The following is a 25,376-nucleotide window of genomic DNA, read 5'->3' as shown; positions in this document are numbered from 1 at the left end:
ATATGCTACCCTATTTCCGTAGTTAGTCTTCATTCATGAGGTCAACACAAAAATTTTCCAAGTGGTAAGACTTTGAAGTAATGTTAGCAACTATGATTTCAACAAGGTATAAAAATCTGTACCTTATTTTTAAAGATTTTATTTATTTATTTGACAGACAGAGATCACAAGTAGGCAGAGAGGCAGGCAGAGAAAGTGGGGGAAGCAGGCTCCCTGCTGAGCAGAGAGCCCGATGCAGGGCTCAATCCCAGGACCCTAAGATCATGACCTGAACTGAAAGCAAAGGCTTTAACCCACTGAGCCACCCAGGTGCCCCTAAAATCAGTAATTTTCTAAAGAGAAACAGAAATAGAACAAAAGATCTAATAAGAACAACATAACTAGCAGAAGAAATTGGAAGTCTCAATTTAACAAATACCACTAGAGAACTTTCATAATTGACCTCTGAACTTGAGTGGAATCAGGAAAAAGTGACTATATGACCAAAGATAAATGGATTTAAAGTACACATCAAAAAACAAGTCCTGAATAAATCAATGCAAAAAAAAAGGAGGGCCTAACAATATTTGGAAGCTAGTACACCTATTAATTAGTCCATCTGGGCTGCTATAACAAGGGAAATTTTCATCAACCAATTAGATTTCTCCATGAATGAGCTTTAGCCAATTATGACAAAAGGAAGTCATGCTAAAAACCAGTGTGATAACTAGTCTATTTCCTGTGGGGAGAAGAGAGTTTACTGAAACAGTGCTTGCTGGATAAAATAATTAGTGAAGTCTTAAAAAGAGCATAATTTTCTTAAATGGCTCAATAATGAAGTATTTCCATTAAAACCCCCTCTCAAAAAAAAAAAAAAACCCTCTCAATATTTGTGATAAACTTATAAAACTAGGTAAAAGAGTTTCTTATTTGTTGGCAATGGTATGAATACTTGTGCTCCTTTCCCCCCAAATACATGTTGAAATACTAATGCCCAATGTGAAAGATACTGGGGTAGAGCCTTGGGAGATGCTTAGGTCATAGAGTGGAACCCTTAAAGAAGAGATCCCATAGAGCTCCCTAGGACTTCTGCCAGCTGAAGATACAAGAAGTCTTCAACCCAAAGAGGGCTCTCATCTGACCACACTGGCACCCTGATCTTGAACTCCTAGAAATAACTGTAAGAAATAAATTTCTGTTTTTTATAGGTCATTCATTCTCTGGTACTTTCTTATAGCAGCCCAAACGGACTAAGACAATGTTCAATCTCCAGAGAAATCTTTTTTCTTTTTAAAAGATTTTATTTATTTATTTGACAGAGAGAGGGAGATCACAAGCAGGCAGTGAGGCAGGCAGAAAGAGAGGGAGAAGCAGGCTCCCCACTGAGCAGACAGCCCTATGCGGGGCTCAACCCTAGGATCTCAAGACCATGAACCAAGCTGAAGGCAGAGGCTTAACCCACTGAGCCACCCAGGCGCCCCAGATGAATTTTTAAAATAATGTTCAGAGTCTACTATATCAGAAGTTAGAGCTTTTTGGTCCCAATTATTACTTTCATCCCCCATAGAGACTCTATCTCTGAGACTGCTACTGTCCTTTAGTAATTATATATTTCTGCAAGGCAAAAATCTATACTATCTTTCAAGTTCAATACTGATAATCACACCGATACTGAAGATCATCTTATGTTATCTTTGAATTTTAAAAAAGTCCTTACAGAGGGCAAGTACTATGATGAACACTGGGTGTGATATTCAATAATGAATAATAAACATCATATCAAAAACTAATGATGTAGTATACCTTGGTTAATTGACTTTAAATTAATAAATTAAAAAAATAAAAAATTTAAGAAGTACTTTCTACTTACCACCTCCTACCCCACCTCCCCCACCAAATCAGAGAATCAGAAGCTAATTCAGACAAAAATCTTCAAATCCGCTGCCCTTTCTCCCATCTCTTGTTAGAATTCATGATACAACAACTCTGAATCACTGTTCATCTACACGAAGACTACCCTTTTTTCTCTTCCTTGTAGGCCGAATTAAAACGCAGGTCTCTACTCTGCTGACACAGTAAGAAACCCCTGTAACCAAAGATATGGATGGGAAAGATAAAGAAAGCGATTTTTCTTCCTAGTTAGAACTATAATAGTTTGTCTTTGATCTTTAGCATGCATAGCGTAGGAGTGCCAGGAATCAAATATCCTATCAGGAGTATTAAAGAAGAGCTAGAAAAAAAGAGCAAGGGCAGTAGTAGTAAGCTTTCTCGTAGATACAATGAACTAGTCATGTGACTGTGGGTATGAACAGAACTGGCTTGACTGCCGGGACAGGAGAGGCTGGTACATTCTGAAAGGTGAAAAAATTATATAAAATGTTTCTTTCTTGGGCGCCTGGGTGGCTCAGTGGTTAAGCCGCTGCCTTCGGCTCAGGTCATGATCTCAGGGTCCTGGGATCGAGTCCCGCATCGGGCTCTCTGCTCAGCAGGGAGCCTGCTTCCTCCTCTCTCTCTCTCTCTGCCTGCCTCTCTGCCTACTTGTGATTTCTCTCTGTCAAATAAATAAATAAAATCTTTAAAAAAAAATTAAAAAAAATGTTTCTTTCTTAATTTATGTTACTTAAGAGTCTAGAGTCAGGGACATCAAGGGGAAATCTGTTATTAAAACCTTAACATCCTTTATATATGAAAAGAAGACTATGATACCTAACATTGTATAAAAATTACCTTTTTCACAGTTTTATCTGGTTCAAGAGCAATATCTGGAATGTTTGCATCCACCATCAGGGAAAACAAGTTCAAAATCAGGTTAGAATACCTATAGGAGAATGAGAAAGAAAAAAAAATAGTAATGCGTTAGTTCTGCAGTTCTTTCTTCTGCCAAGCATACTCCTAGAAGTAGTTGTACTTGGATCTTTATGATGACTCCTATAGATGTGCCATTGTCAGCTGTCTCACTGAAAAGCAAGCCTTAAAGAAATATCTTATTCTGGGATGTTGATATAATGTCCTTTCTAGGTTCTACACTATGGGATAAACTTTTGGAGTAGCCACCTAATGGCATTCTTTTCATTTTTACATTAAGGATATTCTTTTTAGGTGAAATCTAAGGAGAATCCACTTTATATCTAATTAGCATTTACTAAACACTGGAGATCTGTCTTTGCTAGATGATGTTAAGAATCTGCTACCTTAAGACTACTTCAGCGTGTCATGGCTAAAGGAAAGAAAGAGCTAAACAGTCATCCCACTAATCATTCAGGAATATTTCCCCAGGGATATTAATCACCATTTTGAACCACAGTGGCTTGTCTGGATATAAGCAATCCTAAATGAAGGAGAAAATAGCTAGTACTCTACTATACTAAGGATAGGCTAAGTATATAAATAATATCATCTCTGGACTATGCTGTTTCCTATAGAAACTAAAGGTTTATCCTCACCAGTCCTCAAACTCTTCCACTTCCTCTCCCTCTAGAAAGAATGGTGTTATTCCAAATGCTCATTTCCAGAGGTGAAGCCTTGTGAGGAAACGTTTAAGTGTATACTGGGGACAATTCACCTCCTCCTTCAAAACCCTCTCTCCTTAGAGAGTTATAATTTCTCTGGATGGCCCTTTCTTAGCACTGTAGTGATAAAAGACATTTAAGTTTGACTTTGGGGATGGTTAGCAAACGAAACTTTGTTTTTAATGTAATAAAGCCTTTTCGCTGATCTCAGTAAAAGTTTCAACAAGTACCTTGCATGTCTCCTTTAGGGATGGAGGTTGGGCATTAGGTGATACAGCACCTTTACTCTAGCCATCTACTTATGCACTATATAAAAAGGTACAACTTTTTACCTGAAAACTGGTTACTACTGAACTATAATGATAATGGAACCTGAAGACAAAAATGATTATTCATATAAACTTCAAATTACCTATTTTATCAATATTTTTGAATTTTATATTGTCCATAAAAATCAAGAGGGACTGTAAGTGGGGGGGAAAAAAAAGAGGGACTATAATGAAAACTTATACCTTGAAGTCATCTTCTAATCAAATTAGGATAACTCACTTAGACTCATACAGTAATAGCTAAACAGCCTTAACTTAGCTTTAAGTTATTCATTTCCTTAAGGGAATTTATTTTTAAAAAGCATTATCCCAGATGTCATTCCATTTCTACTCATACAATAACTGTGTTTATTCAACCAACAAATATTTACTGAGTATTCATTCACTCTATACATTGTTTTAGGCACAAGGGATATAGTGGTGAACTGAACCAACAAGGTCCCTACATTCATGAAGTTTACGTTCTGGAAGAGAATGGGGACTCACAAAATAAAATGATAAACAACATAATTTCATATCTGACTGACTGATAAAAAGATTTTTTTAAAAAGGAAAACTGAGGGAAATAGGTCACAGATTGATAGGTTAGGGAGAAGAGCCATCTCAAGCTACCAGGTATGATTTTATTCTAAATGAGCTGGGAAGCAGCAAATGAAGGTAAAGTTCGGAGTGACATACTCATATACATTTTTGTTTTCTCTTTTTTAGGGGAAATATGAACACACTCCCCCACTACCACAAATTATGCGGTCAAGTTTCCCACATTTGGGGGAACTGCAGAGGTAAGCATATCCAGAGTGCAATGAATAAGGCTTGCTGTAGGAAAATCATCTTCGTGATCATGGTATCTCCCCTGCCAGGTAAGTAGGAGGTGTATCAAAAGCTTGCACTGTCCATCTTGTGGGAATGGAGAATGGAGGTAGGGAAACTATTACACTGATATCTAGGTAGAAAAGAAACAATATAGATGTTCCCAGGCTGTACTTTGGAAATGGATTGGAAGACAGTTGTTGATGGTTTCAATGGAGCAGGGGAGAGAAGGCAGAGGAAATGAATATCACCAAGGATTCAGCCTAAGCAATGGGAAACTACTGTTGATCATCACAGTAAGAAAGAGAATGAAGAAAGAGCAGAATTTGGGACAGGGAATCAGTAATATTCTGTTTTAGACATACTGAGTTTGAAGTGCCTACCAGATTCTTAGTCAGGATGTCAAGTAGACAGAGAATTCAGAGGAGTTATGGGCTGATGGCATCAGTTCAAAACATTGGCATCTGGATCCTAATTAAAGTCACAGGTCTGGATGAAAATGCTGAAAGAGAGTTTGGGGGGAAAATGATCTAGAACAAAAAGGTTTATACTGACAATGGAACTTCTAGACAGTTGAATATGTAAAGGTCAGAGAGAAGAGGGAAGAAATCAGTAAAGCAGAAGTAGCCAGCAAGGCAAAAAAAAAAAAAAAAGGAGAGGTTACACCAAATCTAAGAAAGGTTTTCAGGAACAAAGGAGTGCTCAACTGTGTCAAAGATGCTAGGAAGCAAAGTGGCCACTAGATTTGGTTTAGGTAACTGTTTACTTTGATAAAATTAGTTTTAATAGCAGAGTAAGGCTAGAAGTCTTCCTGGAGAAGGCTGAAGGAAGAAAAGGAGCCAAATCAGTGGAGACAGTGAGAACAGGTCTTTTTAAAGCAGATGGGCTGTGAACGAAAATAAAGAATTGGGCAGGAGTACAATGTCTAGTAATACTCCTGACTTACCCCACTAGACGCCAGTGGCGCTTACCTAGCTGTGACAACCAGAACTGTCTCCAGACATTGCAAAATGTGCTTTGGGGGGAAAAGGAAGTGTAAAAGAGCTCCGGTTGAGAACCACTATTTAAAACCAATGGTGATGGAGTGCCTGGGTGGCTCAGTCATTAAGCATCTGCCTTCTGCTCAGGTCATGGTCCCAGGGTACCAGGATGAAGCCCCATATTGGGCCACCTGCTCCATAGGGAAGCCTATTCTCCCTCTCCCACTCCCCCCACTTGTGTTCCCTCTTTCACTGTCTCTCTCTCTCTGTCAAATAAATAAATGAAATCTTTTTAAAAAATGGTGAAAACACCATGAATGCTGACTTTTCTTTAGTGACATACAGCTGATGCACTGCAGGAAAAAGAAGACACACAGTTCTGATTAGAGATAAAGTATCAGCAGGTGAGGTTACAGGACTGGATAAAAATTGTGCAAGAAAAGTTCAGAGAAGGGCAGTGATCATAGTTTGAGGCCATAAAATTCAATGGGGAAAGGAGAAAAATGAGACTGTAAGGCAGATTTTATATGGTGGAAGGGTGGCAAGACTTGGATGTAAGAGGCTGCAGAATTCCAGGAATGAGTATAATGCAAAAATAAGCTGTAAGAATAGAAGATGTTGGTAAAAGAGTGGAAAGCTTGTGACTGAAATTTTGGAGGGTTACGTTAATGGTACTGATGAGAAGGAGTTGACAAGTTTGGCTCTACATGAGGAGAAGAAGGCCCCCAGAGGTCAGGTCGTGGCTGGAGCACACAACATATGAATGGTGAAGTCACAGCAGCAGTCACGAAGAAGATAACACAAGTTTTCAAGGAACACTGGGTGATGGGGAGATACATGATAGGTAGCAGTGGGGAGGATATCTATTGGTGTGAACTCACGGTGTGTGTGCTATCACTTTTCTTTAAGCAAGCAAGGAAAGACAAGGTTTGGAAGTTGCAAGAGGGAGCATGGAAGGCACCAAGCTTTGGGACATGTAGGATACGGAAACCAAGAAGAACCACTTGAAAGGACTGCAAGGACCATGGCATCAGCAAAGTACAGCCAGCTGCTATGTATTACATCAGGGAAAAAAATGTGTTTTCAATGAACCTTCAATTACTTGCATTCTACTCTGTTGACTATACAGGTTTTCCCAGTCTTGCCATAAGGGAATCTCAGAATATATCACAGGGTAGATTCACACAGTAACACAGGGAGGGAAAAACAAGGCTCAGTTTTGAAAGAGACATTTCAGACGTTCTAAAAACGGGTTGCCCATTAGACTTACCTGGGAGCTTCTTAAGAATATCAGTGCCATGGTGCCTGGGTGGCTCAGTGGGTTAAGCCACTGTCTGCACCTCAGGTCATGATCTCAGGGTCCTGGGATCAATCCCTGCATCCGGCTCTCTGATCAGCAGGAAGCCTGCTTCCCTCCCCACTCTCTCTGCCTGCCTCTCTGCCTACTTGTTATCTCTATCTGTCAAATAAATAAATAAAATCTTTGGAAAGAAAAATATATCAATGCCCTAGCCCAATCCCAGACCAAGTAAATCTGACGGGTCTCAAAACTATTTTTCCCCCTAAAGTTCCCCCAGGTAATTCTAACGGGCAGCCAGGATCCATGATAAAATGTTTGCCTTCATGGAAGCATATGTGTGTTTCTTTTTTAAAAGGCAAACATTAATGTTTTCTGGAGTATCTGTTGGTTTTAATTAAGCCACCCACGCTGCTATTATTGTAGCAAAAGAAAACAAAATGTAAACAAATATAAAATGGATATTCCATAAGAAGTTTAAACATCCAATTATTTTGTAGAAAATCTGTCACTACCTTAACTGAATTAATCTTTTACATCTGTTGCTATGAAGCTGAATTTTCCATTTAAGATAGGACACATGACCCCCCTCAAAAGAAAGTATATGTATTAAATAGTACAGTAATTCAATATTCTACACAGAAAAATAGATTTAAAAGTTTACTAGACATCTTTAAAACCATTACCAAAAGAAAATATAAGGTCATCCAAAAATGGTCTAAATTATTCACTGAAAACATTCAATACTAGAAAGAGAGATGCATTTAAGCACATCAAGTGAGGTTTCCTATAGTGTAGACCCTATAGGGTCTATTTCCCCTACAATATATCCACTTTGCATGCAACAAATATCAAGAATCCTACAACAAAGATGTTTACCGGAAAACTTAGGCTGTCTTTGTATCCTAAGTGTATTAATGTTTGGTATATATGTGGGTTAAGAGAAGGAATTATTTTTTCCTTGGACACTTAAAATGTTTTAGCATTACTCTTGCCACAAAACAGTACTCAAAAACCAAATTTACCAATAATTGGTGTGTTAGGTATTGATTAATAAGAGATGACAATGTATTCTGTTACATGAAAATCAGAACACCATAAAATGTATTCTGACATCTATACAATTGTAATCATTCATAAGTTAGTTCAAAAGGAACTGCTCTGGTTACAAGGTCCAATGTTAGTGAACGATTTCCTGCTGCAGAAAATGATCAACCATCCACAAGAACCATGAAAAGAAGGTGGTTTGTCATACCTACAAATCCTAATTTTAAAAAATGCCAACTAACTTTAGCTCTAAACACACTTTTAAGTATCAGGTTAACTCTTATGGTATAAAGGCAAGTCTTTACTAACAGAACCATGTTCTAAAAAACAGTATTAAAAAATTAATGTTGGGGTGGGGCGCCTGGATGGCTCAGTGGGTTGAGGCTTCTGCCTTTGGCTCAGGTCATGATTCTAGGGTCCTGGGATCGAGCCCCGCACAGGGCTCTCTGCTCAGCATGAAGCCTGCTTCCTCTTCTCTCTGCCTGCTTGTGATCTCTGTTAAATAAATAAAATCTTAAAAAAAAAAAAATTAATGTTGGGGGCATAAGTGTCCAACTCTTGATTTCTGCTTAGGTAGTGATCTCAGGGTCCTGAGATCTAAGCCCCACATCAGGCTCTGTGCTCAGCATGGAGTCTGCTTGAGATTCTCTCTCTCTCTCTCTCCTTTTGCCCCTCCCCACCACACTCTCTCCTTCTAAAATAAATAAAATCTTGTAAAAAATTCAAAGTACAAAAAATAAATGTAGATTAAAAGATTAGGGTCCCTTGATCTTAACAGAAGTACAGGGAAATCTAAAAAAAATTAAAAAGCAGTTTTCATGAAGATTTAACATAAAACTATTTAGATTAATCTCTGTGATTTTTCTTAGTAGTGATGAAAGTTAACTTTGGCTCCACATTAATAACCTGCCTGTTTTTTCATTCTACTGAATTGCTACTAATCCATTATCAATGACAGTTTATAAAGCACATTGTTTTCCTTCTGCTTTTAGTAAGATAGAGCATCTCTGACATTTCTCTAGTTTTCATATCATTCTGTCTGTCTTGTCATTGAGAATGCCATGGTCCCATCTAGTTTTCAGTAGGCTTTGACTATTTTATATTAAAAAATCCAGATATTAAAGTGGAACTCTGATCTCATTTCTCTGAAAGTGCTTCTGCATCAACAGACAAATCAAAGAGCACTGATCTCATTATTCTTTCAGCTTCTGTGGTAAGTAAAACTGAGTCACTCTGCCACCTAAAGGATAAATAGTGCGGCTGTTTGTAACATGCACGTCAGAGTTCTTGACACATGGTACAGACTGAGTTAACAATGAAGGCCTAATGAGTCACTGCGGAGATGAAATCTGATTATTTAATAGAGGACAGCCATTCTCCTAGGACAAGCAGCATCAATATCACCCAGGAACATAACCTCACCCCAGGTATGAGGCAGATATTCTGGGGGTTCTCATTTAATAAACTCACAGAGTGTCTATGTTCTAACCACTGCATGAGTAAGTGAGGTTACAAAGACAGAGCCGATGTGCACAGGCAACTTCCTGTCTACTAGCTATATATTTTCACTGGGAAGAAGTGAAAGAAGGTGTGCGTCCTGGGCTGGGAGTTTCCACATAGTTAAGTTGGGTAAAGTGATCCTGCCATTTTTGACTAATGACCAGAACCATGTCCTAAATTTAACAAACATGACTTACTTTTTTTTTCCTGATGGTATATGTTAAGTGCTAAGTAAACTAGGATGAAGAAAGCAGAGATGGAGTGGCACTGGAGAAAGAAGAAAGGATAGAGAAAAATAAACTTTTTTCCTTTAGCAGGATGACTGATGAGGTGCTAAAAGACACAAAATCATATGTAACATTTATTCTTCCATCATTTAACAAACTTCTAAATGTTCCTTTAGAGCAACTGAAACTAAGGCTGATAAAGTTACTACAGAACAAAAATGAAATGATACTTTTATTTAAAGTATCACTTTAAATAAGCTTAATGCTTCATTCTGTGATAAAGAAGTAGGGAGAGAGCTTGGGAGAAGGAAAAGAACTCAACCTCGTGATTATAATCCTTCAAGACTGGCTTCAGGGAGATGTGAATGGTTATGAAGCTTCTTAATCTTTTCTCCATCCCAACAATGTCAAAGTATACAGAGTGTATTTTACTAAAATGATTTTAGCCCACTGATTTTGAAGCCTCCATGTGTGCCTAATCTTATGTAATGTTAGCTTCCTATTTGGTGGCATTTAGCAATCAAATAATTCGTGGGAAAGCAAGAAATTCTTTTTTCTTTTGCTATCAGTTTATTAAAATAGATACCATGCATTAAGAAATACTCTGCCTGTGTCATTCTGGAAAAGAGTGATGCTAAAGAATGTATGCATTTGAACAACTCCTTTTCTTGCTCTATGAAATGAATTTATTCTTTACGTCAAGCAAATCAACTTACCTTCGAAGGTGGAGAAAAGCTGTGTAACACTGTTTACGGAACTCTTGGTACTGCTCACTCTGGGTGCCCCCCATTCCTTCTACCATTTCTTTATTCAGCTTCATGGGAGGAGGAAGAGGCTTCGGATCCCGACCCAAAATATATCCGAAGTCTATGTGGAAGAGTTTGCCTGGATGTTGATAAGAAACTCATTTGTTTCCAGAAATATCTTTAAAAACTGAGAAGGGGATACGTCATATAACTGGTATAAACAGTATCTTTTGATAAAGAATATTAATTCATGATGAAGTCTATTAAGTTGTTTAATCCTCTAAACCCAGGCTTAGGAGTGGTCTTCAGAACATTTTGCAGTTCATTTTAACTTACATTTATTTAGATGAAACTACAGTTAAAATAATCTCAGGGTAATATTAATTTATATTCCACTTTTAAATCTTCAGAACCAAAGACAGCCAAAGGCTAGATAACTTTTAAAGGTATTAGCAGAAATCAGTCTCCTGTAACAAATTTCTCATGCTGAAGTTTTACACAAATTCCATTCATAAGCAGAAGATCTCTTCTTTTAAATATTACTGAAATGAATCCTTTAACTTATTACTATTCCCCTTACCAAAACAAAACAAAATCCCCCAAATTTCAAAATTATATTCTTAGCTTCATCTGAACCATTTTTAACTAATCCATGTCACTTGGTAGCTGCAGACTAGGAAGCCACAGTATTTATGTCTGCCGAGAGCTGACGACAGATGCAGTGCCCATGATGACAAACCCTAGGACAGTTACCTAAACCCACAGACAAGATATATAATAAGAATGTGACCGATCATTCACTTTAGAGAATGACTCATCATTTGAATTCATAAAGCATCCTGTGACTTACAAGTAGGTAAAAAAGAGGCATATATTTTAACGCAAAAAGTAGCTCCCTGGATCCTATAACCCACGCTCTATCAAGGAAGGGATTTAGGCCTGTTTTGTGTATCCCCAGCCTCAGAATAGTTTCTGGCACACAGTAGGCACTCACTGTTGAATGAAGGAATGAATTCATTTAAAAAGCCAGCCAGGGGTGCCTGGGTGGCTCAGCCATTAGGCATCTGCCGGCCTGGGTCCTGCTCCCAGGGTCCTGGGATTGAGCCCCCAAGTCGGGCTCCCTGATCCATAGAGAGCCTGCTTCTCCCTCTCCCACTCCCCCTGCTTGTGTTCCCTCTCTTGGCATCTCTCTCTGTGTCAAATAAATAAATAAAATCTTAAAAAAATAAAAGCCAGACAAAAAATTTCCCTCATGCAATCTGCCCACTCTTATTTGTCTTGTAATACATTATATGACCTATTTTATGTGAAAACCTATCCTCCATCATGTATTTGGGAAGCTCAGGTATCCGCCTCCTGCCTCTTCAAGAGTAGCAGCCAAAAACTTTTCTTCTTCAAGTACATGTACTAAGTTTGGGTATACTTCTGGCATCTTGCAAAATATTTTTATATATCAATTCTACCATTAATATGTTAGCTAAACTCTCTACCTCTTGCTCTGAGCATTATTACTATTATCTGTGAATGTTACACTCCACCTTTAGGTCACTGTTGGAAACAAAACGATGAGGTGCACAAAATGACCTCAGGTGTGGCCACGAAGTCCCAGGTGAACAGTGATGCACTGAGATGTTGTGTAACTGCTCTTTAGTACAATGGACACTTTCATGTTTCACTTAATCAGGTATGTGACCCTGACAAAGCACCTTAATGTTTCCAAGCCTCACTTTCTAAACTGCAAAATAGGTGATTACTGTTAATTATCTTATAAGACAGAAGTAAGAGATAATACATTTAATATTTAGCACAGTACCAGGTACACAGTCTGGTACACAATGTCTGCTGTCATTGTAACTATTTCCAAATAAGCTATAGATGAGTGTGTCAAGCAAAATAACTAAAAAACCTCAATTAAATCAAGAATGATTACATCCATAGCCTTGTCCCATTTTGGAAGCTATGACCCCTGAGGAAAAAAATCATTTTAGTCTGAATGTAAAGCCAAAGCTATCTAATATCTATTTAATAAGATAAATTAAGCTACTTAATATCTAATAGCCAGGTCTTTTAAAGGTGTTTACAAATGTTTATCTTAAATACTTCAAATACCACTTAAAAAAAATTGTTAAATACTAAACTCTGTTCAAAAATAAATATTAACTGCCATCTTAAAGATGTTTAAAATATACTGAATTGGTATTTATATCCCTTATACCTGAGACCACAACTGCCAGGAATTAGTAAAATTAAATATTAAAGGGATAAGCAATCTTATTATTTGCAACTCTTCCCAAGCACTGTTCTTACAATGAAAAACTAAATAATACATTAAGTTGGAAATTCTATACAACTTTGAAAATGAGAAAGAACTTCAGGTCTGCCAAGGCCAAGTAATTAAAAAAAAGTCCAAATGTAAGGCAATACTGATACCAAATTTAAGTAAAATTCATAGACACTGGTGCTAATTTCACACAACGGTAAAGAAAACTAGGCTGAAAATGATCGGCAGTAGAGAGCAGACATTGTACTACATCTAGGACATGGAGTTCATAGATAAAGAAAAAGAACAGTTTATACATGAATATGCATATTAACAAGTTTCCCAAGTTTTAAATACTATCATCACCCAGTTATGGAATAAATGGCCATTATCAGTGCAACCACTGCACTGAAAACCAGTTTTCCATTTATCCATATCATCTCCTTGTCTTTTTTTTTTTTTTTTTTAAAACTTATACCAGGTTTAAAATGTTCTGTTCAAATTGGGGGAACTGATGGAAGTCTCATAAGAACTTTTTAAACAAATGTTTATCTATCTAGTATAGTAAATGACAGCTAGGAGGTGAGGGGAGAAAATATTACAATTAGATATAGAGAGCAAGGGACCTGCAGAGAATTGAAAAAGGGTGTTGTTTCCCCAAAAATAACAAGTAGAAGTTAAATGAAATGGTTCCTCTAGCTCACACCGGGGCTACCTACAAGGCATCCATCTGGCACGCATCAGGTAAGAAGTTACTAGTGAGGCTCTTACCCCACCTATTCACATCAAAAGAGCTCAGCGAAGTGTGTAATGAAATTATTTGTTCACTTAGCTTTCTGCCCCAAACTAAACTCTTCCTGAACCTTTAAGAGTCTTACAATCAAGAACCTTGCTTTATTTATTTTTGCAGAGCACTGAAACCTAGGATAATGCTTACCAAGGAAAAGCACCCAGTGTGACTAGTTTGCATGTATTTAACCGATGATCTCTCAATTTCACATTTACAGCTTAGACAACTTTTATAAACATTGTTAATACAAGAAATTTCCTTCTAGAAACCAGAGAGTTCTTGCAGGAAGTTCTTTTGTTTTAAAATTTTTGTATCTTTGTTTCCATGAACACCTACAAAAATTAACAGAGGCTGAATCTGGATCACCTAGATCCTTGCTACTTAGTACTATACTGTAATTTCACTGTTTTTGATTGGGTTGGTATTAAACAGCAAGGCTACTTCAATTGTTTCAGGCTAATAGTAATAAAAGCAGAAGTGGTTGGTTATATCCTGAAAGTACATGACACCATCCTGAACAAAGGTTATAAAGTAGTTCACGGAGAGAAAAGCTGTATAAGCATATTCACATGGGACACAATATTAATAGCACCCTGACCTCAAACTCACACTATACTATCTGCACCATATTCACCCTCCAAATGACAATTTAGTTTCAGCATTACTTCATCCATCACAATAATGTTGCTGGATTACATCTTGCTAGTCTGTGACATGATTTAATTTATAAATCTATTTTTACCTTATAGTTATAGAAGAATAGATGCATAAGAAGTTAATATCAGGTTTTATGTTGTATATAGTTTAAATTATAAAATGTAATTATCAACACAATGGGTTTTACTTCTATTTAAAACAGTTCTGTGTCTTACTCACGACTGAAAAACACCCTTTCTGAATTCCAAAATGTGCTTCAGAGGTTCCCAACCACAAATAAAATTGATTTTTGGAGAAATCCATAGACTTCACCAAATTCCCAAGGGAAGTCCATGATTCCAAAAAGATAAGAAACTACTTTTAGAGTAAGGAGTTTGATAATTGTAGGACTTACTGGGAAAGCTTCATCTCCTAATCCTTTAAAGTTCAAGGGAGTATGCTATCATTGAATTTTCCGTGATTTGGTAAAAAGTCCCTGATCAACTTCTGTTAAGGATTTCACTGCCTTCAACTACACATGTATCCTCTGTTCCGCTAATCTAAACTCTTCATTTTGTGCTTTACTGAGTTCCCATTTGTCTTCTACAATTTGTTGGACAAATACCATTCTACCCTTCAAGACTTAAAGAGATGAGAAGCTTATGATATTATAGGTACAGATAAAGTTTCCTTGGTTTTATTTAATTATTTAAATAATGTTTTGTTTTGGGGTAACTGAGTAGCTCAGTCAGTTAAGAGGCTGACTGCTGGTGTGGTCTCAGGTCTCAGGTCATGATCTCAGGGTCATGGGATCCAGCCCCCTGCTGGGCTCCTTGCTTAGAGGGGAGTCTGCTTGAGGGATTTCTCTCCCTCTGCCCCTCCCCCAATCTGCACATGCTCTCTCTCTGAAATAAATGAATCTTTAAAAAAAAAATGTTTTGTTACCAATATAATTTCTAATGATACTCAGCACTTGAGCAGATAACTTATCTGACCTAACTTTGATTCAAAACTGATTTTTTAAAATAAATCATGCTATCCTAATATCAAACTGTATTAGCCATCACACAAGGCTTACTTAGTGGGATCCATCTCTTAATAGGAAACCTAACCACTTTTCTCCATTTCACTACAGGCATTACTGGAACGCCAATGTCAGCTCTGCGTCACTGCTTGCAAATGGAGAGTATCCTTCTTAGAAGAAAACTCTCAAAGAACAGGATTACTGCTTAATTATATGGCATAAAAGATTCAGTATCTAACAATGAAACCATTATTATGCTTTGCAAGTTCAAAGAGTCATGTATTCTGAGAAGAGGCTATTAATGTTTTAAGGAAATTCATCCTCGTTGGTACCAAAGGGAATGGCTCTTTCAAACTTAATGTCTAAAGTGAAACTTGTAATGATTTTAAAAACGCACTTCATGAAATTAAAAAAAAATGTTTAATTAAGAAGTTCAGAAAGTATGGATTTACTCAAATCTATTAACAGATCTATTAATCTTAAACAGTCAAGAGATAAAGTGTACATAAAACAAACTGAATGTTGATTGTAATTACCTCCTTTTGTCCCTGACTTGCAATACAAAGGGAGTAAGAGGTGCTAATTAAGTTTCCTTGTTATCTGAATAAGTGACATTAACTTATTTCTAAAATTGTGGTTCAAAGCGTTTGTAGTTCTTGGATTAAAGAGAACAGATGCTGCTGAAATGAACAGTATTTCATAGGAGAGCTTTTTTTAAATTTCCCTTTTGTCTATCCAATAATTACAAACAACCAATCTCAAAATTGTACTTATTTCATTTTTTTACACCTCTGCTTAATCCTTCTACCTGACTCTCTTCTTCTGTTCCCCATAATTCAAACTCTATTTTTGAAAACCCTACACAATACTCAAATTGAAATATTCTTCCCTGCCACTCTACTTTATATTAAGTTTCCCACTCTTCAGTTTCTTTGCATACGACCTGACATTTTACTATTTTTCCACAAAATGCCTTTATTTCTTACATGAATGTTGTATTTTTCTTATGTTAATGTCTTAGCATGAAACCCAGGAAAAAAAGAAGGTGGTGAACCACCAACCACTTACTGATGCAATGGAAGCTATATTTTTGGAATTAAAAATACTCCCTAAGCTACACTCCCAATACTCCTAATTAATAGTTAGTTAAGCCCTTATAATATTAGTTAGAGCTATTTTCACTTACAGTTAAAAGCACAGTAGTAATGAAATATTTTTCAGTTTTTCAGTTTTTGAATAATGAAGAACAATAAGACATACCTAAGTACAGATCCGTATAGACACTCCAATTATCTGCTAAGTATTTCCTATCATTTTTTTTGCATTCAACTGTTAAGATCTTAGGTTTCTTATGAATAGGGACGAAATTAAGCTAACTAATGAAAAGGGGGCAAACTATTCAAGAAAAAACAATTTTTAAATGTTATGTATTTTCATTTTCCCTGTAGTCATTAAAGTATTAAAGTCAATAAAGGTTTCTCAGACCCTACCATATGTACTGAATGAGAAACTGAGCCTAAGGCCCCAGCAATCTGTAATTTAACTTGCTCTCTAGCTCTCTAGGTGATACTGATACAAGCCAAAACTTGAGGACTTCTGACCTACTTTATACTGACTAATGCAACTCTCAACTGCAGGTAAGTCACTATAGAGGGGACACTGGCTAGGAGAATTACCTCAGTGAATTAAAATTCATATTCAATACTAATGGTTACAGTTTCCCTGTGTTGTATAACCCCATTACTTTAAAAATTGACACATTTTTATGTTCAAGGGGTTACTAAAAAATGTACTAACTTTTAATCTAGCTTATGGTTGCTAGTCTATGGTAGAATTTGAATGCTTTAAAGTACAATTTAACCCTGTCCAAAATCATTCATTACTTTGAACTACTGTGTTATGCCCCATGGTGAAGAAAGAAAAACAAAACACAGAATCAAACATGTTTCTTTTCAAAATCTCAAGGTTTACCTTAAAACACAGAAAGAATAAGATAAAATTAATGATCAAATTGGCTATTTCTCTTTTATAAACCTTCCAATACTGGGGCACCCAGGTTGTTCAGTCTCTTAAGTGTCCAACTCTTAATTTTGACTCAAGTCATAAACTCAGGGTCCCAAGATCAAGCCCCACATCAGGCTCCATGCTGGGCATGGAGTCTGCTTAAGATTCTCTGTCCCTCCCTCCCTTTGCCCACACCCCTCTCAAAAGTAAACAAATAAAACAAGCAAATAAACTAATAAATAATAAACAAGTAAATAAACAAATAAACCTTCCTATACTACCAAAATAAAAAGCCAGTCAAAACATAATTTAAAAGGCAGTAACCTTAAAAGAGTTTGGATTTTATGATGGGGAAAAAGGAATTTTTGAAGTTTTTTTTTTTATGTCTAAATTTATGACTCCAAATAAAAGCTTCATAAGCCAAAAAGGAAAATATTCTTTTTTCCTGGTAGTGAAACAAACAAAACCATAACAGTTAGCCAGCCATGAAGGAATGTTTACTATAAGCTCCAGACACATAAAAACTCTACCACATTATCTTACTCAACCCTCACACTACCACCAAAGAGAGGTTATGTTATCTGCACATTGAGAAAAGTGACAGATGTAAGTAACTTACCCAAAGTAACCCAATGGTGGGTTTAAACCCGAAGACTTTTACTTTAGAGCCTGAATATTAACTCCTATGTGAGAATGTTCCTCAGAATTAAAAAAGAAAGTAAGTCAATTGCATATAAAATTAAAGAATGATAAAGAAGAAAAGTGCCCAATTAGGCTAACAACGACTTTCTTAACTTCAAGCTTTCCGACAAAAGATTCATAGTATTTATTACTCTGAAGTGCTGAGACAGACAAAAAGCCACCAACTCCTCTCACTACACAAAACGACAACTCCAGATTGGATGAGCCATCCTTGGGACCTACAAAGAACTTTTCCATTTACTACAGACACCAAGTTCCTTGTTCCACTTGTGAATGTTTTTCAGTTACTTAAATACTAATATTAAAAGTTAATCCTATTATAAAGTCTGTATATCATAAAGAACAAAGTTTTTCAGTTATACTGGTCTTGTTTTTTCCCCTCAAATTTTAGAAAATTAAAAAGCAAAAAACAAAACAAAACAAAACAAAACTTTCCCAAGAGTTGAGATAAACTCATATTATGTTCTATTTGAGCCCTGCCACAATTGAATTACCCCGGATAAACTTCTGAAAGCTTCCTCAAAGGACACCAACTCTGAAAAAAACTTTTTCAATTCCATTGTAGAGCCTAAATTTTTAATTTCTTGCCCAGAAAATGCTATATCACTGGATTAATAAGTGAAACACCATTCACTCCAAATTTGCTTCAGGAAAACAATGTTGTAAGGGACCACAGGGCAATACACTGACAAAGGAATTTCCAGACTTTCACTTCTAGGATGGACACACATCGCCCTCTGCTGGACAAGCTAAGGATACTTCAACTATGCAAAAGTATCCACAGCCAATAAATACAGTAAAAACAAAACAAAACAAAACAAACTTCTGGGAAATCTGGAATCGAGACTCACATTTTGCATTTTTGCACATTATTATATAAATTTTACAATTATTTCTATGTTGTGAAACACTTTCCTCCACACACTTCTAAAGTTACCAGTCTGACCTTTTTGTGTCTCATCTAAATTTATAGGTAGAACAGTGTGTTGGAGGTAAATCCCTAAGAGATCCCCAGTAAAATGAAATTTAGCAGTCTTCTTCCTCTCTGTTCCATCTCTCTTACTGGGGAACTAGAAATAGATCAATCAGTGGAACTGTGATTACCATTTCAAACCACTTTCATCCCGAAGAAGAGACATAGACACTGTATCTATTCAGGCTGGTAAATCAGAGGACAGAAGGTATTTTATTTTGAAGAATGAGAGAAATGTTATTTTTCATTAAAAAAAATTTTTTTTTTCTCCTCCAAGACTGAGATTGGAGGGTTATAGAAGAGAATCTCAAATTTTAACATGTCATAGTCGGTGTTGAAGGCATAAGGGATCTAAAGCAAATGAGGGAAAGGCTTCATGATATTTGAGGCATTTTAAATACAAGTACTGAAGTGTATTTCCTGCAATGAACCACATTCAAAATTCATTTTCAACATATAATAGTTGTCTAAACTATACAAAGTCTAATTACAACATATATGTAATTAATACAACTTAATATCTCTTTGAAATACGGACTTTCAGTAAAAAAATGCATATAAACACCAAAAAAACTCAAAATAAATCATAAATTCTTAGAAGTCACAGAATGCATTTTATTTTCATTTGTCTTAACATATTTGGTGTTTCCTTACATATATCATTCAAACTGAACTTGAAAATTAAAAACATTTATGCTAGTAAGACTTAACATGATAACTGTATGATATAAATGGATGAAATAACTAAAGATGAGTTGTGAAAAAATAACTGAAAAAACGCTATTTCTTAAGAGTGTGTGTCTCTCATCTAGCACGAGGTAAGGTTTGGATTTTTAAAGTCAAAGTTAGAGCACCCTCTAGTGGAAAACTGGTGACAAGATGCTTAAAAGCTGATTCTGAAATTTTTATACTTCTAATTCCATTAAAACAAGTAACCGTGATAAGTAACTGACCACAGAAGTATATTAAATTGACTCCGCTTTCCAAATCTTATTCCTAAAATATCCCTATCAAAATATACACACACACAACAGAAGAGTTCTCAAAGTTCAAAAGAAAGAGGTCTATTACTTAACAATTTCCAAATGAAGAGACAATATATGTGAAAATAACATTATAAACGTAATGCTACTCTATACAGCAGATAATTCCAACGTAATTACCAAATGATTACAACACAAAAACAAATGGAACCACTCTGGCACTCTGATTCTTATGATTAAAAGATTTAACTGAAAAAGGCAGTTAAGGGACAACACGACAACTTTTTCCAACTTACAGTTCTCTCCAAACACACTGCAATATCTTATAAATATCGTTTGCTAAATTGGCAAATTTGGCAAGAACCTCTATGGCATTCCTTAGTCCTGGTTAGTAAAACTGCCTGGCCTTGACAGAGACATGGTTTCCACATGCAATTTCTTTTTTCTTCTTTTTCTTTGTTTAAAATAATTTATTTGAGAGAGAGAGGATGAGAGAGACAGAGCATGAGGGGCAGAGGGGCAGAGGGAGAAGCAGACTCCCTGGTGAGCAGGGAGCCCGATGAGGAACTCAATCCTGGGGCTTAACCCACTGAGCCACCCAGATGCCCCCCCACATGCAGTCTCTACCATAGATAATTTTTCACACTAAGCAAAACGAAATATATGAAATTCCAGATGATGAAAATTAATAGGGTTAGTCGCATATAATAATTAGACTAATTTGATGTATGAAGATACATTTGATGTGTTAAATTCTTGGTATCACATTTTGAAGGAATACTAACAAAACGGAAAATGTTCTTACCTAAGAGACCATTTTAAGAGTAATTTAAAATCTATTTTCTGTGGAAGGTTTGAGGAACTTGAATTATTTAGCCCAGGAAGAAAAGACTACACAGAGAGTGCAATATTTACTCATTCATTAAGTCAACAGTGATTTATCAATCACTTTAGCTAGGTGTTGTTCAAGGCTCTGCAGGTACAGGAGCAAACCAGATGGACAAGGTCCCTGCGTCCTGAATAGGAGATGATGATAAGAAGTCAACAAGGCCCACAAAGACCTTGATTTATGCCTATTCCGTTCTTTTTGGTATCCCCAATACCTAGAACAATACCCGACACACAGGAGGTGCTCAGTAAATATTTGCTGAATTATACAAAAAGAAGGGCTTTGGCTAGTGGTTAAGTGCTTCAAAGAAAACAAAACTATAATAGAGTAATGGAGAAGGGCAGTGTGCAGGTATCCACCTTTTCAGATAAGACAGTTAAAATGGCTCTTCTTAGGAGATGCCCCCGGAATTTAGGCTTACTAACCAAAGATGGACTTGAAATGATTTGAGAGAAGAGCTTTCCAGAGAGAAAAACAACGGGGGCATTTGCCTGAGGCAGGAATAGTCTGACATTCACTCATTCAACCTGGTCAGTATGGGGAAGCCACAAATTTACCACAGTGAAGAGCTCAGATTCTATTCAGATAGTTTGGGCAAAAGGCATTGCTGGCTTCAACTGGGGTCAAGGCAGTGGAAATGAAGAGAGCGGGTAACTTAATGATCCATTTTGGAGAAAAGTAGACACGATCTGCTAATACGTTTAATAATGAGATGATGCCAAGAGTAAAATTAAAAATGATTCTCAAGCCTGGGGCTTAAACAACTGGGTGGATGATGCTACAATTTCCTGAGACAGAAAAAATGAAGTGAGGAGCAGGTATTATTATGCAGGTAATGGGAGGAAGGGAACAACTTTTACAACTGGCCACCTAACTGGGATGTCAAGTAAGTGGTTGTATATTTCAGGCTGAAGCTTCACGAAATGGACTAAAGTACAGAGCTGTAAGTTTGGAAGTTGTGTGCTTAGAGATGGTGTTAAAGCCATGGGCTCAAGAGTTAACAGAAAGAGAGGGATTAGAATGATTATTCCATGGAACTCCAAGGGGAAAAGCAAAAAATTAAAGATAAGGGTTAATGTGAGTTAAGTACAGTTTGTAAGTAAGAGAAAGAACATTTTGACACTCTAGCTAGAGCTTTACAGTAAGAGACTCAACTGCATGCATACATTATGGGCCTTCTACCCAAGGAGGCATTTTTAGAAGTAAGGGTTAGATGACCACCTGTTATTACTAAGTGATTCTTAAAAGGGATGAGAGTTTCCTTCAAACGTTATCATATAAAGGAACTTTTAAGACATATATGATTTATTTCCACTTATGTAACTTGTTTTGTTACTAAGCAGATTCCACAGTAAAAATCACTGGCATATAAAATGTATGTATGTGCTAGTAGCCACTAGTTATTACCTGTTTTTGTTAGCAAAAGGTTATCCAGATGTCTGTCTCCAACTCCAAGTATGTATGTAATCACACAATATCCAGCTGCAAAGTAACAGTTCAAAACAAAAAATAGTGAAAAACACATGCAAACCAGGTTAAAACACACAAATGAATATAAAAGCAGTCTGTGTTACTTTAATTTCAATTTGAGGACTACTTTTTGATACCTCACCTTAATTCACAAATATGGCATCTTCTTTGATTCTATGAAGAGTTTATCACTTGAAACTCAATATAAATTACTATTTGCATGAGAAATAACATCCTGTAGAATTTTGTCAAATTACAAAAGTCACTTGTATCAAAAGTTAATTCAGGCTTCAGCAGCCTTAATTATAACATGATTCTCCCACTTCTCATTTCAAATTGGACACATGTTACAGTTGACAGCAAAAAAGAAGTATCTACAGAAATACACATAATGAAATCAATCATCCCACTACCCTATTATCTATAAGATAACAAAAGTAAATGCAGGGTTTAAAAGGAAAATCTTTAGAGAAACAATTGTGAAGTGTCAGCAGATAGAAAAACAACAGAATTCATGTGAGTGGTAACAGCACTTAAGAAGTTCAAAGCATAATCCTCTTAAGTACTCAGAAAAATTACATGAGCAGAGCCAGGGGCAAAGTCACTCACTGACTCTAGCTTTATTCTTTTATCTTTCTCTTCTAAAAAGTCTGGAAACCTGTCATGTGTTGAAAATGCTCAAACAAAATAAAGCAAATAACACCTTTTTGAAGGTTATTTTCTTCCATTCTATTGCCTGAGAAGATATACAACTGGCAAACATACAGATGACTATACCAGTATTTACAAAAACATATTTATCTCAGTTAGTATGTAGAAAAAAAGACTGGACCACCTGTTAAATGACTAAATTAATTTCACTGGGTTAATCTTTAATTATTAATTAACTAATCACAGTTACAACTTATGGAAGGTTACTTAGGTATGCACATTACATCCATTATCTCTAACCCTTATAATGATGCCAATGAAGTACTACACTACCATCCAAATGAAAACACCTGAGGCTCCAGAAGTTAACAAGACTGCACAAGGTCACTGGGCTGGAATTTATTCTAAAGTTCTTGCTCAGGCCACTTCCACACTATAAAGCCCATGTTCCCCAAAATGGCTATTTAGATAGGTGTAATACTGCCCAAGATATTTAAACTCAAGTTTATTTGTTCAGAATAACTAAGCATGTTCTACAGATAAAATTCTATAGTATATGTATTTGAAACTATATCCATATGTACAGAATGTAGGAAAGCATACTATCATTCAAAAAAATGCTTCTACTAATACTTTTCACTTAACTGTAACAAAATCAGTTACTCTCAAAATAGAGCCTGCGGTGTGACAGGACCTAGTCATTCGCCCATGCACTGTCCTCTCTATGCTTCTTCCTTAACACAAAACCAGGATGTGGGGGGTGAGACTGTGCCTAGGTAACAGAATGTGTTTCCCAGCCTCGCCTGCACTTAGGCATGCCCAGGGAACTAAGTAAATGTAGCTCTGTGATGAGTGTTTTCAAAGACAGAGCAGACTGAGTCAAGGAGTGGGCCTTTTAGGCTTTTTCTCCAGGCTAGCTAGACCGCAAACCTGATGACTGTGTTGGCAAAAGTCATTTAGGACATAGGGAAAAGGCCAAGAGAATCACGAAAACCTCGGCTGGCCCTAACATCTATAAGCAGCTGAAACAACCACAGTGGCTGACATCTGGGATTCCTACAAAAGATAATGACCTGTGTGTATAAACCACTACAGGTTATGTGAATTTCAGCTGAATTCAACCACTGACACACTGAGTGATCCACTGAGGAACTTGAGGGTCACTGACTTAAAGGATGAGCAAATATAGCTTGATGGCCAAAGTTGGACCCCTTTTTTTATAGTTTGTAAATAAAGTTTACTGGAAGTCAGCCACACCCAGTCACATATTTCTTTCTTTCTTCCTTTTTTTTTTGTAAGATTTTATTTATTTGACAGAAAGAGATCACAAGTGGACAGAGAGGCAAGCAGAAAGAGAGAGAGAGAAGGAAGCAGGCTCCTTGCGGAGCAGAGAGCCCGATGTGGGACTCAATCCCAGGACCCTGAGATCATGACCTCAGCTAAAGGCAGAAGCTTAACCCATTGGGCCACCCAGGTGCCCCGCATATTTCTTGCACGTGGCCTGAATCTGGGCTACAGTATTTTCTACATGGAGGGCTTGTGAGAAAAAGTGGTCTGACTCTTGATCTGCAGAGCAGCTTATCAAAACATGAGACACAGACTGGAAGCATCACCCTCACCTAGAAGCTTGATAAAAACACAGATGCTTAGGACACACTTCAGTCTTGCTGCATCAGAATTTCTAGAAGCAGTGGCCATACACAAGAGAAGGTTGTTATACACAAGAGAAGGTTGGAAAGTCCTCTCTAGTGCTTTAATGTACATAAGAATCCCCTGGGAATCCTATTAAAATGAAGATTCCAATCAGAACATGAGGGGCCAAGCACTGGGATTCACCAACACGAACACGCTTCCAGACGAAGCCGAAGCTGCCGGTCTGTGGCTTGGACATGCAGCAGCGGCACGCTCTAACACTGCTGCCAAATGTGCAATTCTGCAAGTGACTATTGGCTCCCCACAGAACACCCAGTAAGTGACTTACCCAGGGATGCTGAGTCTGATATTCACAAAGAGAACTTATAAGCACTGAGTACACTGAGCTCTCTAAGATGTGAGCCACTTGGAAATCTGGTTTGTCACTCAATACTTGTGAAGGATACAAACTCCTACTAATAATGTGCTTACAAGGACAACTGAACCGCAATTTTCAAAAAGTACATCACTATGTACCAATGCACTTGAGCTACTGTTTGGTACAATGTCCTTTTTTGTTAATTATAAATTAGCTTTGCCACTACTTTGTTTCAAATTGTTTAGCTGTCCCTACAGAGTAGTAATGATTCATATGTGCAGCAACAGTACTTTTGACCTAAAAGTTTTTACGTAACTTGACATGCCATAAATTTTGCCTGTCTCTATTGATAGGGCAAGATGTTTTGATAAACTACTATCACTTCATTTGCTTTCACAATAACATTTCGTTGTTATTACTGGATTATTTTCTAGTGGAAACGGGAAATGTATGGAAAAGCACCTTATACCCTGCCTCAGTGGGCTGGGGCCATAAATGTTTTCAATGGATATTTTTTAGGTCAAATGAGATACCATATGATCTTCCCTCTTTCACATTT

At 36.8% G+C, this 25,376-nt stretch overlaps 1 protein-coding gene, 1 long non-coding RNA gene and 1 other non-coding gene across 7 annotated transcripts in view; 1 reads left to right on the top strand and 2 right to left on the bottom strand.

The window, feature by feature from the left end:
- PIK3C3 (phosphatidylinositol 3-kinase catalytic subunit type 3) overlaps positions 1-25,376 on the bottom strand; it is a 140,950-nt gene that overhangs the window by 15,646 nt on the left and 99,928 nt on the right. Inside the window, exons 21-24 of one of the 3 annotated variants that reach the window (XR_006602096.1) lie at positions 22,093-22,167; positions 10,395-10,563; positions 5,011-5,129; positions 2,707-2,797 (exon numbers count right to left, since the gene is read on the bottom strand). Coding sequence is in view for 1 of the 3 variants with exons in the window: in XM_004752236.2 (XP_004752293.1) it covers positions 2,707-2,797; positions 10,395-10,563; positions 22,093-22,167 (335 nt within the window). In the remaining 2 variants the exon portion in view is untranslated. Of the gene's footprint in view, positions 1-2,706; positions 2,798-5,010; positions 5,130-10,394; positions 10,564-22,092; positions 22,168-25,376 lie in introns of those variants that run through there. The other 2 variants (XM_004752236.2, XR_006602097.1) reach the window with 2 other exon arrangements.
- LOC123387635 lies at positions 1,061-16,792 on the top strand. Of its 3 annotated transcripts, XR_006602098.1 has the most exons (4): positions 1,061-1,159; positions 4,526-4,599; positions 11,969-12,108; positions 15,246-16,792. It is a non-coding gene; the product is annotated as an uncharacterized LOC123387635 (long non-coding RNA). The 3 variants fall into 3 exon arrangements; XR_006602099.1 differs by lacking the exons at positions 11,969-12,108; positions 15,246-16,792 and adding an exon at positions 6,521-6,852; XR_006602100.1 differs by lacking the exons at positions 11,969-12,108; positions 15,246-16,792 and adding an exon at positions 6,517-6,852.
- Positions 4,522-4,685, bottom strand: LOC123387703. The gene has a single exon (XR_006602209.1). It is a non-coding gene; the product is annotated as a U1 spliceosomal RNA (small nuclear RNA).

The sequence above is a fragment of the Mustela putorius genome, unplaced genomic scaffold, assembly GCF_011764305.1.
Source record: "Mustela putorius furo isolate JIRA1106 unplaced genomic scaffold, ASM1176430v1.1 tig00003858_pilon_pilon_pilon, whole genome shotgun sequence".
In the NCBI taxonomy this organism is placed as follows: Eukaryota; Metazoa; Chordata; class Mammalia; order Carnivora; family Mustelidae; genus Mustela; species Mustela putorius.
This window is presented reverse-complemented; position numbering and strand designations above follow the sequence as displayed.